Here is a 17,090-nt window from a genome sequence, read left to right as displayed (position 1 = left end):
GCATGGTGGCATGCACTTGTAGTCCCAGCTATTCAGTTGGCTGAGGCAGGAGAGTCGCTTAACCCCAGGAGATGGAGGTTGCAGTGAGCCAAGATTGCACCACTGCACTCCAGCCTGGGTGACAGAGGGAGACCCTGTATCAAAACAAACCAAAAAGTTACCAAGTTAAAGGGAATATGGATTTTCTTCAAGTAAATTTGTATTGTGTGTTTTCATTTCTATATTTATAGGTAATCGTAATTTAGGCTTTCCCTTTTTAAATGACGGCAGGTGTGCTGGCTCACACCTGTAATCCCAACACTTTGGTAGGGCGAGTTGGGCTGATCAGCTGAGGTCAGGAGTTTGAGACCAGCCTGGCCAACATGGCAAAACCCCATCTCTACTAAAAGAAAATACAAGAGTTACCTGGGCATGGTAGAGCGTGCTTGTGATCCCAGCTACTCGGGAGGCTGAGACAGGAGAATTGCTTGAACCCGGGAGGTCAAGGTTTCAGTGAACTGAGATCGTGCCACTGTACTTCAGCCTGGGCGATAAGAGCAAGACTGTCTCTAAATAAATAAATTAATTAAATTAAATTAAATGGCTACTTAAATACAAGTTAATTTTAAGAAATGTTGCCACTTTGCTGTATAAATATGTTGTATTTTTAGTTCCAAAACATTCTGTTTTTGACATTCTCACAAGTTTTTCTTAAAATATGTGTTTAATAGGTGTTTTTCTTTCTTTTTCCCAGCAAATTGAAGAGTTTTCTGATGTTAATGAAGGAGAGAAAGAAGTGATGAAACTGTGGAATCTCCATGTCATGAAGCATGGGTAGGGTATTTCTAAATTAATTTAAATATTTTATTATTCTTTATGGTCTTTTGCTGTTTCACATTCTAGAAATCTTGCGTGTGTTAGAATCTTATTTAAAATTCCATTAATGTATATTTGTCCCAAATTTTATTCTAGTCCAATGTTTTTTGGTTTGGCAGGTTTTTTTAGGTACAAAGATGTTCCTTTTGGTATTATTTATAACAATGAATTAATATTATATTCATTAGTATTAATAAAATCAGGGCAAAAACCGGGCCTTGCCTTTAGAACTTGTTGCAGAGATGTGAGTCATCGCAGCATAATTTATCAGGGTTGTTGATTCTGTCAGCTTTCAAGAGGAAACAGGCTGCTGCAACCCTGGTGTCCGTAGGAAAGGGTGTCATCATCATAGACCCTCCTCAGAAATCACTGGTGCCCATCCTAACTCTCGTAGTAGTGTTTCTCCCATGCTTGCAAACTCTATCAGGGTTGACTCGTTCACACTCAAAACATTTTATAGAGCTGGGCACAGTGGCTCATGCCTGTAATCCCAGTACTTTGGGAGGCCAAGGTGGGTGGATCACTTGAGGTCAGAAGTTAGAGAGCAGCCTGGCCAACATGGTGAAACCCTGTCTCCACTAAACGTACAAAACTTAGCCGGGTGCAGTGTCACACACCTGTAATCCCAGTTACTCGGGAGGCTGAGGCACTAGAATCACTTGAAGAACCTGGGAAATGGAAATTGCAGTGAGCCAAGATTGCACCACTGCACTCCAGCCTGGGCAACAGAGTGAGACCCTATCTCCAAAAAAAAAAAAAAGCCACCTTGGTGGGACCCACGACCAGGGAGCAGCAGAAGGCAAGACAGAGCTGTAGGTTCATTTAATGACCCAATTTTCATGCCTTTTAGTGCCACGTGTTACATGTCTGGAAATCCTGAAAATTACCACAGTTATTACCACAATTTTTAACCATTGGTTAATTTTTCAGAATAAAACGTGGCTTTTTGGATTTGTTTACCATTTCATAGAGGTGAAAGGAGAACAATTTTTGTTTCTTATTCCTTTGTGGCTAAAAGTATGTTCCCGGCTTGGTGTGGTGGCTCACACTTACAATGCTGGCACTTTAGGATGCCAAGGCAGGAGGATCACTTGAGTCGAGGAATTCAAGACCAACCTGGGCAACATAGTGAGACCTTGTCTCTACTAAATTTTTTTTTTTTTTTTTGAGACGGAGTCTCTCTCTGTCGTCCAGGCTGGAGTGCAGTGGTGTGATCTCGACTCACTGCAAGCTCCGCCTCCCAGGTTCACACCATTCTCCTGCCTCAGCCTCCGGAGCAGCTGGGACTACAGGCACCCGCCACCACACCCAGCTGATTTTTTGCATTTTTAGTAGAGACGGGGTTTCACAGTGTTAGCCAGGATGGTCTTGATCTCCTGATCTTGCGATCCACCCACCTCGGCCTCCCAAAGTGCTAGAATTACAGGCGTAGTTACCTGGCCCATATATTTTATGCTTTTAAGACTGCTTATGTAATTGAAGAACAGAAATTATATCTGCTGTTCTAATGGCACCTGTTTAAGCTTAAGTTAGATTAAATCTCTTGAAATTTTTAAAATGGTAAGCTCATTCAGATGATTGAATTTCAGTTTCTCTATAGTTTTACTGCTTCTTTAATCATCTTTTATTTTACTGGAATTGGATATAGTCTTATAATGGTTATCACTGTTGCATTTGACAAAAATGCTTTGTATTGCTATTCATATTCTGTTTTTATTAAATAGGTTTATTGCTGACAATCAAATGAATCATGCCTGTATGCTGTTTGTAGAAAATTATGGACAGAAAATAATTAAGAAGAATTTATGTCGAAACTTCATGCTTCATCTAGTCAGCATGCATGACTTTAATCTTATTAGCATAATGTCAATAGATAAAGCTGTTACCAAGCTCCGTGAAATGCAGCAAAAATTAGAAAAGGGGGAATCTGCTTCCCCTGCAAACGAAGAAATAACTGAAGAACAAAATGGGACAGCAAATGGATTTAGTGAAATTAACTCAAAAGAGAAAGCTTTGGAAACAGATAGTGTCTCAGGGGTTTCAAAACAGAGCAAAAAACAAAAACTCTGAAAAGCTCTAACCCCATGTTATGGACAAACACTGAAATTACATTTTAGGGAATTCATCCTCTAAGAATTATGTTTTTGTTTTTAATCATATGTTCCAAACAGGCACTGTTAGATGAAGTAAATGATTTCAACAAGGATATTTGTATCAGGGTTCTACTTCACTTCATTATGCAGCATTACATGTATATCACTTTTATTGATGTCATTAAAACATTCTGTACTTTAAGCATGAAAAGCAATATTTCAAAGTATTTTTAAACTCAACAAATGTCATCAAATATGTTGAATTGATCTAGAAATTATTTCATATATAAATTAGAATTTTTTTGCATTTATGACCTGCTGTTTTTCTACTTTGTAATTGTGAGACATTTTCTTGGGGAGGGAAAATTGGAATGGTTCCCTTTTTTAGAAATTGAAGTGGTCTTCATATATCAACTACAGAAAAGGAAAAAAATAGAAATTGAAGGATTTTTATGAAATTATATTGCATTACTATTTGCAGTCAAACTTTGATCCTTGTTTTTGAAATCATTTGTCAATTCGGAATGAAAAATTATAATGTAAGATATTTTTACATTACATAAGTTCATTTTACAATTAAAAAATAGCACTTCTTCATCTTATGCCTGTTTGAGAAGATATTAAATTTTCACATTGTTGACAGTGAAATGCTATGTTGGTTTATAAGATTACAGACCATTTGTTTTCATGTGGATAATTTTAGTGCATTGCTCACCCGGTATGTTTTTTTTTTTTTAACTTGAACATTTTGCTTGTTTTGTTTTTCTTTTTTAATTAGATAATCACATGGACAATTAAGGTGTTCATATCTTTAAATTAGGATTGCAAACCAAGGGAAGAACGCATTTGAGATTTTAAGATGTCACTTATAAGGGGAGAAGTGTTCTTAAAAAGTCAACCAGAAAACTGTTATGCCTTTTATTTGTTTGCAAGGATGTCTTTGTAATGTGTTTCATGAATATCCAATACAGATAAGCTGACTTGAATCATTTTGAGCAATTTTGCCCTGTGTTATATGTGTTTCACGCACATATTTGCAGTTGGATTTTCTCCAACAGAAAGTGGATTCACTACTGGCACATTAACAAGCACCAATAGGTTTTTATTCCAACTCCGAGCACTGTGGTTGAGTAACATCACCTCAATTTTTTATTATCCTTAAAGATATTGCATTTTCATATTCTTTATTTATAAAGGATCAATGCTGCTGTAAATACAGGTATTTTTAATTTTAAATTTTCATTCCACCACCATCAGATGCAGTTCCCTATTTTGTTTAATGAAGGGATATATAAGCTTTCTAATGGTGTCTTCAGAAATTTATAAAATGTAAATACTGATTTGACTGGTCTTTAAGATGTGTTTAACTGTGAGGCTATTTAACGAATAGTGTGGATGTGATTTGTCATCCAGTATTAAGTTCTTAGTCATTGATTTTTGTGTTTAAAAAAAAATAGGAAAGAGGGAAACTGCAGCTTTCATTACAGATTCCTTGATTGGTAAGCTCTCCAAATGATGAGTTCTAGTGAACTCTGATTTTTGCCTCTGGATAGTAGATCTCGAGCGTTTATCTCGGGCTTTAATTTGCTAAAGCTGTGCACATATGTAAAAAAAAAAAAAAAAAAAAAGATTATTTTAGGGGAGATGTAGGTGTAGAATTATTGCTTATGTCATTTCTTAAGCAGTTATGCTCTTAATGCTTAAAAGAAGGCTAGCATTGTTTGCACAAAAAGTTGGTGATTCCCACCCCAAATAGTAATAAAATTACTTCTGTTGAGTAAACTTTTTATGTCATCGTAAAAGCTGAAAAAATCCCTTTGTTTCTATTTATAAAAAAAGTGCTTTTCTATATGTACCCTTGATAACAGATTTTGAAGAAATCCTGTAAGATGATAAAGCATTTGAATGGTACAGTAGATGTAAAAAAAATTCAGTTGTAAAAGAACATTTGTTTTTACATTAAATGTTTATTTGAAATCAAATGATTTTGTACATAAAGTTCAATAATATAAAAGCTGTATTCTGTTTTGGGGTTTTTTTGTTATTATGCATTGTTAACATGTACATTAAAATTTTGATTTAGATAGCATAGTAAGATTTCAGCCTCAAATGAGTCAGAGCTAATAAGAAATTAGGAAAATCTTAATGTGAAATCCTGCTTTCAGCAGTTACAACTAATATGTCATTTATGGTATTACATAAATATTTAAAAATTTATAGTTCAGAGTAATGGAGAGAGATTCATTTTTCACAGCATACTTTTTTATACTATTTAAACTTTTAAGGTATGTATGTTTTTAAAACCTAAAAAAAAAGAAAAGAAAAGCAGAGTTGAGGGACAAATAAGGTGACATTGAATTATAACCTAATAAATAACCAGTTATAACCCAATGAGTATAAAATATCCACAAATCTATACTCAGAAATAAATGTCTGAAAAAATAAATGAATAAACAAATCTGTGCAGAAAACTTCCAAATAATTTATGTAGATATCACCCCTTCAAGAAGGTAGAACATAACTCCCCACCCACTAAGTGTGGCTGTTTACAGTGACTTACAGTATTGGAGGTTTGAGGAGATGGGGGAGGATGTAGGGAAACCTGACAAACACTGCCTCACCCAGAGGACCAAGGTTAACATCATCAGTGATAAGTCATGACGACAGCATGCACTCTTGCTAAGACGAGAACTGCACATCACCTCTGTGGTCTTCCTCCCCAAAATGCAAAAACCTAGGCTAACCATGAGAAAAACCCATAAGGAGGGCTTTCTACAGCATACCTAACCAGTACTCCTCCAAACTGTCAAGGCCATCAAAAACAAGGAAAGTCTGAGAAACCGACAGTCTAGAGGAAAACACGATGACTAAATATCATGTGGTATAGGATCATGAGGCAGAAAAAGGACGTCAGGTAAAAACAAAGGAAATCTGAGTAAAGTATGGACTTGAGTTAATAACAGTGTGTCAACACTGGCCCATTAATTGTAACAAATATCCCACACTAATCTAAGACGTTAATAACAGGTAACCAAGTACAGGATATACGGAAACCCTCTACTATCTTTGTAACTTTTATATAAATCTAAAGCTATTCTAAAATTTTAAAGTTTTATTTTTTAAAAGCAAAAAGTTCAAAAAATATTTCTGAAAAGCTGGAATGCCAAAAAAGTTTAATAAGATACTTGAATTAAACTAACATTTTGGGGAATATTAGTAATGACCCAAGGCAGAAATAAAACACTAAAATGTATAGCATCCCTAATTTATGTGGGAATGAACAAGGTTCTCTTGGGAAAATGAAATACGGAGAACTAAAGTAAAATATACACACAGCCATACACTGCACAATGTTTCAGTCCACGAGGAACCACATACATGACGGTGATCCCATAAGATTTTATGTAGTACCTTTTTAAATGTTTAGATATGGTTAGATACACAAATACCTACCGTTGTGCTACAGCTGATCACGGGATTCAGTACAGTCACATGATGTGCAGGTTTGCAGCCTAGCAGCAATAGGCTATGCCGTATAACCTAGGTGTGTAGGAAACCCTACCATCTAGGTTTGTATAAGTGTACTCTATGATGTTCACACAATCGGGACATCGCCAAATGACACATTTTTCAGAATGTATCCCCATCATTAAGCAATGCATGACTGTACTTGAAAATTTTAATCTATTTTTGGCCGGACACGGTGGCTCAAGCCTGTAATTCCAGCACTTTGGGAGGCCAAGGCGGATGGATCACAAGGTCAGGAGATCGAGACCATCCTGGCTAACACGGTGAAACCCCATCTCTACTAAAAATACAAAAATTTAGCCGGGCGTGGTGGCAGTGGGCGCCTGTAGTCCCAGCTTCTCAGGAGGCTGAGGCAGGAGAATGGCGTGAACCTGGGAGGCGGAGGTTGCAGTGAGCCAAGATTGTGCCACTGCACTCCAGCCTGGGCGACAGAGCGAGACTCCATCTCAAAAAAAAAAAAAAAAAAAAAAAAATTTTAATCTATTTTCAAATTTTGCAGTGATTTCATACCAACAGTTTAGCTCAGACTTAACAAAAATAAAATGAGAAAATGACCCTCTCACCATTACCTGTCACCAGAAAGGATTTGTTACTGCCCTGAGCCTTATCGGTCAGGTCTTCAGTTATGTCCATGTGTCGGTGGATTTCTTCATGCATTTCTTCCAGAATTTTGCAGAGTTCTGCTTCCCAATAATCTTTGTCTAGACAGTCAATTAATTCTGCAAGCTGGACCTTTGTGCTGTAGTACCAAATTTTCATTTTCATTTTCTGTATCTTCTCTGTTTAAAAATGGGGAAATACTTTATATGTTAGACATAATGCCACTTATCTGACAGTTTCATCTACCCAGTGAAAAAGCTTATGCACTAAAACTCAATATATGTGCTCACAAGAGATCTCTGCAGGTCTTACTCAAACTTGATTTACTCTGAGAAAGGACATCTAAAAAACTTGATACAGAGAAAGATGACCTCAAAATTCAGAACCACATGAGAGTACTTTGTGGAAGCCAGTTTCAGCTACATCTCAATCAACTTTAAGATCATCAATGTAACAATATGATGAGCAGAATGTATTTAGAATTATTTTATTTTAATTATTTATTGAGACGGAGTTTTGCTCTTGTCACCCAGGCTGGAGTGCAGTGGCGCGATCTCGGCTCACTGCAACCCCTGGCCTCCCGGGTTCAAGCGATTCTCCTGCCTCAGCCTCCAGAGTAGCTGGGACTACAGGCATGTGCCACCATGCCCAGCTAATTTTTGTATTTTTAGTACAGATGGATTTGGCCAACATGTTCTTGATCTCCTGACCTTGTGATCTGCCCACCTCGGCCTCCTAAAGTGCTGGGATTATAGGCATGAGCCACTGCACCCAGCCTAGAATTATTTTAGAATAAAATACATGTATTTTAGAGACAGGGTCTCACTTTGTCACCCAGGCTAGAGTGCAGTGGCACCATCATGGCTCACTGCGTACTCAGACTCCTAGGTTCAAGCAATTCTCCCGCCTCAGCCTCCCAAGTAGCTAGGACTACAGACATGTGCCACCATACCTTGCTAATTTCATAATATAGTTTAGAAATACTTCCATCAAACTGGTGTAAACGCTTTGCTGAGTTCTGGTTCTTGAAGGAGTTATCTCAAATAATATCTCATCCCTTTTCTTTACTTTTGGACAATCGAAGCCCAAAATGAAGAGAAGAGCTTCCTCTCCAGCCTAAAACTCTCCTAAGGTTCCATTCACTTTTAATGGATTTAAAGACTTCAACAGAGACGGTCACTAACTTAAAAGAAACAAGGCAAATTAATGTCTAGGACTAGATGTAGAGGAACACACATAATGGTATTTCTGTTCCCACTCAAAAGCAATTCAAGAGTATGTGTGAGGCAACTGATGACAGTGAGTCTGATTTTCCTGTTTCCTCAATGGCAAACTGAGGGAACTGAAAAAACTGGGCTTTTGGAGAGGTCTGGCTTTAAATAGGCTAATGTGCTTAGAAGGTATGTGGACATGGACAAAACACAACCTCTCTGAGTCTCTAAGACATTTTATTTATCTCACTTGTAAAATGAGGATATAATAAAACCTGCCTGTGTGCCACTATAAGACTTAAAAGTATAATGATGAGGCATCTACCATAGTGCCTGGGCACATTAGTGATCAATAAATGTTAAATATTATTGTTAAGGTAGTAAATGAATAAAAATTCAGCAGCATTACAGGAATGAGTCACTCAGTAATTCTGAAGAAAGAAGGGCTATATTAAATCATAGATAAATAAAAGGATACTGGTGGAGTACCCTTATTCTGAAAATCTGAAATCCAAAATGCTCCAAGGTCCAAAAGTTTTTGAGTGTCAACATGCTGTTCAAAGGAAATGCTCATTAGAGCATTTCAGATTTTCAGATTAGAAATGATCAACTGGTAAGTAGAATGCAAATATTCCAAAAAAGCCCAAAACACTTCTGATCCAAAGCATTTTAGGTAAGGATGCTCAACCTATACAGTATTCACTGACTTAACATTTTTCTTCTTGAAGCCACAGAAAGATAAATTCATTAAAGCATAAAGGAGCAAAACAGCAAATACCTGCTAATCCGTTCAAAGAAGAGTTGGGTTTTTTTGGTCTATTTTGTTTAACTTTTCTCTTTTTTTTGGCGGGGGGGGGGAGGGGGTGGTGAAGGAGTCTCGCTCTGTTGCCCAGGCTGGAGTGCAGTGGCACGGTCTCCGCTCACCACAACCTCCGCCTCCCAGGTTCAAGCGATTCTCCTGCCTCAGCCTCCTGAGTAGCTAGGACTACAGGCATATGCCACCATGCCCGGCTAATTTTTGTGTTTTAAGTAGAGATGGGGTTTCACTATGTTGGCCAGGCTAACCTCGAACTTCTGGGCTCAAGTGATCCACCCACCTGGCTTCCTAAAGTGCTGAGATTACAGGTCTGAGCCACCACACCTGGCCACCCTCTTCAAACAAAATATGAGCATTTCCATTGGCCTAGGTCTTCACCTTGTCTACTTTATTGACTTACATTACTTACCTAGTCCCTGAAGACATAACACACATTTGCCACCCTTAGAGCTCAACCAAACTGTATTGAATGCATGTATTTGGCAATTAGTGCTTGTATTTTAATTTTCATTTCACATATGTGTTCCATTTTCCTAACTAGATTGAAATAAGCCATCTCCTATTAGGTATTTTTCTTTCTTTTTAAAAAATTTTGAGACAGGGGCTTGCTCTGTCACTCAGGCTGGAGTGCAGAGGTGCAATCATGGCTCAGTGCAACATCCACCTCCCAGGCTCAAGCGATCCTGCCCCCTCACCCTCTGGCGTAGCTGGGACCACAGCTGCGCACCACCATGCCCAGCTAATTTTTCAATTTTTTTCTAGAGACGAGGTCCTGCTATGTTGCCCAGGCTAGTCTCAAACTCCTGACCTCAAGCAATCGTCCGGCTTTGGCCTCTCAAAGGGCTGGGAATGCAGGCATGAGCTATCGCACCCGGCCAACTATTTTTGTTTAAATTACTTTTGGGTTGTCACTTATCTCAATAAATATTAACATATGTTTACGAAACCTTTCTTTTTTCTTTTTTTTTTTTTTGAGACGGAGTCTCGCTCTGTCTCCCAGGCTGGAGTGCAGTGGCGCGATCTCGGTTCACTGCAACCTCCGCCTCCCGGATTTTATGCCATTCTCCTGCCTCAGCCTCCCGAGTAGCTGGGACTACAGGCGTGCACCACCTACGCCCAGCTAATTTTTTTTGTATTTTTAGTAGAGATGGGGGTTTCACTGTGCTAGCCAGGATGGTCTCGAACTCCTGACCTTGTGATCCGCCCGCCTCGGCCTCCCAAAGTGCTGGGATTACAGGCGTCAGCCACTGTGCCCGGCAAACCTTTCTCTTATCTGAAGAACTGACCTCAACCACTCAGGGTTGAGTCCCTGTGATAAGGTTTGAGGGTGCCTGAACTGTCACCATGAGTCGTCCCCTGGGCTAAGCTCAAACCTAGTGATTTGTCAGGTAAATAAATTAAGGTTATTTCCCGATAATACAGACCTGTAACACCGTGAAGTAGGTTTTAGGCAGGATTCCCTCTTTTCCACTGCAAAGGAGAGGTAAGTTCTTGCTAAGGTGGTCAGGGTCCTAGCTGGGACACTGGGAAGGTGGCGGGAGATTGGAACATGCAGTAGTTGCATTCTGGGGTTTACTGAGGCTTTCCGAGTGGGGATCCCATGCAACAGGTCTTAGGGACCCCCCTCCCTCCGGGCGTGGCAGCCCGGGGTGTGGCTCCTGGCACAGATCCGGAGCAGTTGTCATCGGAGTCAATTCAGGACTCCACTTCCAAGCTTCGGAGTTTCCTAAATTCTGGGGGCTTGTCTCCCTGTACCCCACCCCGACTAATTTTCCTCGGTCGCTGGCGCTGCCCCGTCCCTTAGGTCGCTCGGGCCGCCCCCCTCCGCGACTTTTTTTTTCTTTCTCTCGCTGCCTCTTTCAGCCTCAGTTTCCCTAGAGGGCGGGAGGGGAACGATATTTGGGGGCTCTCCTGCCTTCTTCTCCGAGCCGCGGAAGGGGAGTCGCGGGAAGGAGGCCCGGCCGGCTTTGGGCTCCAGCCAGGGGTCCGCGGAGACTGTGGTCTCTGAAGGCCTTAGACGCGGGGCTTGTCGGGAGCTGCGGGCCTCTTTCAGCCGCGCCACCCGCACCCGGAGCGCCGTGCTGCGCCAAGTCCAGGCGCCCCGAGCTCTCCGCCCCCGACTCAATGCTCCCGCGCTCCCCCTAGCGGCCGCCGCGCCACCTCGCCCCCTTCCCAGGCTGGGCGGCGGCGCACCTCACGTGACCGCGCTCCTGTAGAGGGAAGAAACAAGGTGGCGGTTGAAGGCGATCTTGAGTGGGGCCCCAGCAATTCGGTTGAGCCTTCTCCCTCCACCCGCTTCCGCCGGCCGGGCCCCTCCCGCCCAGCCCCTCGGGTCTCCCAACCCGGCCCCGGCGCTGCCCACCGCCGCCACTGCGCCTGGCCCTCCCCGTCTGCTTTCCCTTCTCCCGCCGCCTGGGCTCCAACAAGAGGGGCCGGCGGGGCAGGGCGACCAAGCAGCCCGCGGCTCCCGCTGCGGAGCGCTGCGCCCCGGCCCCGCCGCCGCCGCCGCCGCCCACGTCCGGACCCATCGGGGGCTCCCCTCGCCGATACGCGGTAGTAGCCGGGGCAGGTGGGCAGCCGCCAGGCTGAGGTGGCGCCCAAGACGCGGCTGAGCTCGCCCAGGATGGGCAGCAGTAGCCGGAGGAAGCCACCGCCGCCGGCCCGCCCCGCGCCGGCACCAGCGCACGGGCCCGGCGGGGGCGCGGGGGCAGCCACCTAGGCCGGACCACCGCAGCCCGGAGGGCTGTCAACAAAGTGGTGTATGATGACCACGAGAGCGAGGAGGAGGAGGAAGAGGAGGGGGGCGGCGATGCCGAGGAGACCCAGGAGTCTGAGGACAACTAGGAGGATGACATGGAGGAGGACGACGATGACTCCGATTATCCGGAGGAGCTGGAAGATGACGCCGAGGACGCCAGTTACTCCACGGAAAGCAGCTTCAGCAGCACTCCAGGTACCCACCCAGCGCAGTTGCTGCAGACTCATTCCCCACCTCCTCTCCCCTCCCCCCTTGCTCACTTATGTGCTGTGCATCCCGCTCCGATCTCCCGCCAACCCCGCCGACCCCTAAAATTTAGAGGGGAAATGGGAGGGCACATCAAGTGGCAAAAAACTAGATTTATAAGAGGAAAGAAGCACATTGTTCAAAATGGAGATTGCATTGTTGCAGTTTGCAGGCCGCACTCGCTTGCTCCCCGTCCCCCCAACTCCCTTTTTTTCTCCTCAAAATTTGTGCCAGTGCAGTGTCTCCACCGGGCAGGATTGAAACTTTGGCAAACACATATCCATTGCATTCATTTTTCTCCCCTTGTTTTGGTGTGGTTTTCTGGAATGAAAGAAGCCTCTTGTTTTGCAAACCTCTTTGCATTTCTAATGTGTTTCCTTTCGGATTTTCATTATTTATCTGTTCCTTAAAAGGGAATTAAGGATTTGTACAGATTGTGGCACACAAACACACAGAAAAACATGCCTGTGTTCACACCCCTAGCTGTGGTTTTTAAATTGTGTTAAGGAAACGGATCATTTTGGTTAGTAGGGGAACTTTACCTGGTCCTGTGTGTTTGTTTTTATTCTTCGAGTGCTGACGGGCCAGTGCAACAGTTGCTGGTAAATGGTTGATTAAAAAGCAAAGCAGAAAGCCAAACAAGATCCAACCAAATTTGGTAATTCATCCGATTCAAAATTGTTTTGGTTATTTCTAGTTTTTGGCAGCTATGAATAAAGCTGCCCCAAACATTTCCATCATGTTTTTTGTATGAACGCAGACTTGTTTCTCTTGAGTAAATACCTAGGAGTATGATTTCTGGGTTGTATATTTATAAGAAACTGCCAAAACTGTTTTCCAAAGTAGCTGTACCATTTTTCATTCTTACCTGCAAATGTATGAAGAGTTCCGGTTGCCCTGTATCCTCCCTAGCACTTGATATTGTCAGTTTTTGTTGTGTTTTTTTTTTAGCCACCTTAGTAAGTATATGGTGGTAGCTCCTTGTGGTTTTAATTTGCTTGTCCCTAATGACTAATGGTTCTGAGCCTCTTTTTATGTGCATCTTTTTATTTGCCATCTGTATATCATTGTTTCTGGAAAAATACTAAAATCTTTTTTTTTTTGAGATACAGTCTTGCTCTGTTGCCCAGGCTGGAGAGCAGTGGCACAGTCACCACTCACTGCAGCCTCCACCTTCTGGGCTCAAGCCATCCTCCCACCTCCCAGTCTCCCAAGTAGCTGGGATTGCAAGTGTGCACCACCATACCTGGGTAGTTTTTTGTTGGTTTGTTTGTTTTAAATAGAGATGGGGTTTTGATATGTTGCCCAGACTGATTTTGAATCCTGGGCTCAAGCGATCTGCCTGCCTCGGCCTCCCAAAGTGCTGAGATGACAGGCATGAGCCGCCATGCCTGGCCAAGATACCAAAATCTTGATTTAAGATGTTTAATTGGGTTGCTTTCTTTATTGTTATTCTTCTTTTATTTTATTTTTTGAAGACAGAGTCTCGCTCTTTCACCCACTCTGGAGTGCAGTGGCATGATCTTGGCTCACTGCAGCCTGTCATTCCCCTCGACCCTGGGCTCAAGGTGATCCTCCCACCTCAGCCTCCCAAGTAGTTGGGACCACAGGTGCATGCCACCACCATGTGTGGCTAATTTTTGTATTTTTAATAGGGATGGGGTTTCGCTGTGTTGCCCAGGCTGGTCTTGAACTCCTGAGCTCAGGCAATCTGCCTGCCTTGGCCTCCCAAAGTGCTGGGATTAGAGGCATGAGCCACCATGCCTGGCCAATTTCTTATTATTGGGTAGTAAGAGTTCTTTATATATTTTGGATATAAGTGCTTTGTTAGGTTGTGTGATGTTCATGTATTTTCTCCCCATCTGTGCCTTGTGTTTCATTGTCTTAGCAGTGTCTTTTTCCCGGAGCATAAGTTTTAAATTTGGATGAAGTCTGCTTTACCACATTTTTTCTTTTACAGATTTGGTGTTCATCTAACAACTCTGCCTAACCCAGATCTTGCCAGACTTTTTCTGTAAAAGGTCAGATAGTAAATATTCAGCCTTGCTGTCCCTGTTGCAGCTCTGCCATTGTAGCAATGAAAGCAGTCGTAGACAATACGTAATGTCTATAGAATGAGAATAGCTGTTCTGATAAAACTTTATGAACACTGCAGTTTGAATTTCACATAATTTACAAATTACCAATTATATTGTTATTCTTTTGATTATTACAAAAATGGGTAGTGGATTGGCCATGGTTTGCTGATTCCTGGCCTGACCAACCCAAGTTCACAAAGATTTTCCTCTTTGATTTTGTTGTGGTCGTTGTTGTTCCACACCTTCTTTTTTCACTGTTTCCTTAAGGTAGAGTGTACATATTTATAAGGGTACATGTAATATTTTGGTAGATTCATACAATGTGTAATGATCAAATCAGGTTAATTAGGGTATCCATCATCTCAGATGTTTATCCTTTTTTTTGTATTGGGAAGATAACAAATGTTCTAGCTATTTTAAAATATACAGTAAGTTATTGTTGACTCTAGTTACCCTACTGTGCAAACAAAAACTAAAACTTATTCCTTCCATCTGACTGCGCTTTTATGCCCATGAATCAACTTGTCTTCATCCCTACCTGCTTCCCAGCCCCCAGTAACCATCATTCTACTGCCTATCTCCATGAAATCAACTTCTTAATCTCTCACATATGAATGAGAATATGCGATACTTGTCTTTCTGACCTTGGCCTGTTTCACTTAACATAATGTCCTCCAGTTCTATCCATGTTGCTGCAAATAGGTTTTATTTTCCAAACCTCTAGCTTTACAGATGAAGGATTTCACTTTTTTTTTTTTTTTTTTTTTTTGAGATGGAGCCTTGCTCTGTCACCTAGGCTGGAGTGCAGTGGCACAATCTTGGCTCACTGCAACCTCCACCTCCTGGGTTCAAGCGATTCTCCTGCCTCAGCCTCCCAAGTAGCTGGGACTACAGGCACCCGCCACCACGCCCGGCTGATTTTTGTATTTTTAGAAGAGACGGGGTTTCACTATGTTAGCCAGTCAGTTCTCGAACCCCTGACCTCGTGATCTGCCTGCCTCAGCCTCCCAAAGTGCTGGGATTACAGGTGTGAGCCACCATGCCCAGCCCGGATTTCACTTTTTTAATGGCTGAATAATATCCTATCGTGCTTATATACCTCATTTTCTTTGATTTTTCTTTCTTTCTTTTCAAATAGAGATGAGGTCTCACTATATTGCCCAGGCTGGTCTTGAACTTTAGGGCTCAAGCAATCTTCCTGCCTTGGCCTCCCAAAGTGCTGGGATTCCAGGCTAAACCATTGTGCTCCTTTATGCATTTTTCTTTTTTTAAGACAGAATCTTGCTCCGTTGCCCAGAATGGAGTGCAGTGGCACGATCTTGGCTCACTGCAGCCTCCACCTCCTGGGTTGAAATGATTCTCGTGCCTCAGCCTCCCGAGTAGCTGGGATTACAGGCACCCACCACCACACCCAGCTAATTTTGGATTTTTAGTAGAGATGGGGTTTCACCATGTTGGCCAGGCTGGTCTCAAACTCCTGTCCTCAGGTGTTTCACCTGCCTCGGCCTCCCAAAGTGCTGGGATTACAGGCATGAGCCACCGCGCCCAGCCCCTTTGTGCACTTTTAAAAACATATCTTAGAATTTGTGATATATGTTTTATTTTCATTTTCATTTGGTTCACAATATAGTAAAATTTCTATTATGACTTACTCTTTGACCCATGATTTGTTTTAAAACGTATTGTTTAATTTTCAAACGTTTAGGGATTTCCCAGATATCTTTGTTGTTGGTTTCTAATTTAATTCCATTATGGTTAGAGACCATACTTGGTATGATGAATTAAAAAAAAAAAATTTAGAGGTTTGTATATGGCCTGAAACATTTTTTAGGTGAATGTTCAGTTTGTAATGGGAAAGATGTGTCCTGCTGCCGTTAGGTAAAGTGTTTCATAAATAATAATTAGGTCAAGTTGGTTGATCATGTTAAGGTCTGCTCTATCCTTGCTGATTTCCTGTCTGCTTGTTCTAGTGATTACTGAGAAAGGAGTGTTGAAGTCTACAACGATTGTTATGGGTTTGTTCTCTTTCTCCTTGAAATTCTGTCTGTTTATGCGTCCCGTATTTTGAGGCCCTGTTGTTAGATGCAGAAACATTTACAGTTTTGTCCTCTTGATGATTATTTGACCCCTTTATTATTCTGAAATAACCTTTATTTCTGGTAATAATCATTATACTAAAAATCATTATTTGGCCAGGCATGGTGGCTCACGCCTGTAATCCCAGCGCTTTGGGAGGCCAAGGCGGGTGGATCACCTGAGGTCAGGAGTTCAAGACCAGACCGGCCAACATGGCGAAACCCCGTCTCTACTAAAAATAGAAAAACAGCCTGGTGTGGTGGCACACATCTGTAGTCCCAGCTACTCAGAAGGTTGAGGCAAGAGAATCACTGGAATCCAGGTGGTGGACATTGCAGAGAGCTGAGATCACACCACTGCACCCCAGCCTGGGAAGCAGAGCAAGACTCCATCTCAAATAAATACATACATACAGGCCAGGTGCGGTGCCTCACGCCTGTAATCCCAGCACTTTGGGAGGCCGAGGCGGGTGAATCACCTGAGGTCAGGAGTTCGAGACCAACCTGGCTAAGATGGTTTCACCCCGTCCCTACTAAAAATACAAAAATGAGCTAGGCGCGTTGGCAGGCACCTGTAATCCCAACTACTTGGGAGGCTGAGGCAGGAGAATTGCTTGAAGCCGGGAGGCAGAGGTTGTAGTGAGCCCAGATTGTGCCACTGCACTCTAGCCTGGGTAACAGGGCAAGACCCCATCTCGAAAACAGACAGACAAACAAAAAACCATTATTTAATACTAATATAAAATTAGTGTTTTATATTAGTAATATAATACTGTTTTTGACTAGTGTTAGAATGACATATCTTTCACTACCCTTTTGCTTTTAATCT

The 17,090-nt window shown here is 42.2% G+C and overlaps 1 protein-coding gene across 5 annotated transcripts in view; it reads left to right on the top strand.

The window, feature by feature from the left end:
- LOC103785028 (polycomb protein SUZ12) overlaps positions 1-17,090 on the top strand; it is a 115,981-nt gene that overhangs the window by 59,004 nt on the left and 39,887 nt on the right. For all 5 annotated transcript variants that reach the window (XM_063599130.1, XM_034943240.3, XM_063599128.1 and 2 more), the window contains 2 exons: positions 734-813; positions 2,580-12,057. In XM_063599130.1, the coding sequence (XP_063455200.1) occupies positions 734-813; positions 2,580-2,925 (426 nt within the window). In that variant the 3' untranslated portion in view covers positions 2,926-12,057. The remainder of the gene's footprint in view (positions 1-733; positions 814-2,579; positions 12,058-17,090) is intronic.

Source organism: Pan paniscus, chromosome 19, assembly GCF_029289425.2.
Source record: "Pan paniscus chromosome 19, NHGRI_mPanPan1-v2.0_pri, whole genome shotgun sequence".
In the NCBI taxonomy this organism is placed as follows: Eukaryota; Metazoa; Chordata; class Mammalia; order Primates; family Hominidae; genus Pan; species Pan paniscus.
The sequence above is the reverse complement of the archived record's forward strand: the minus strand, read 5'-3'. Positions and strand labels throughout refer to the sequence as shown.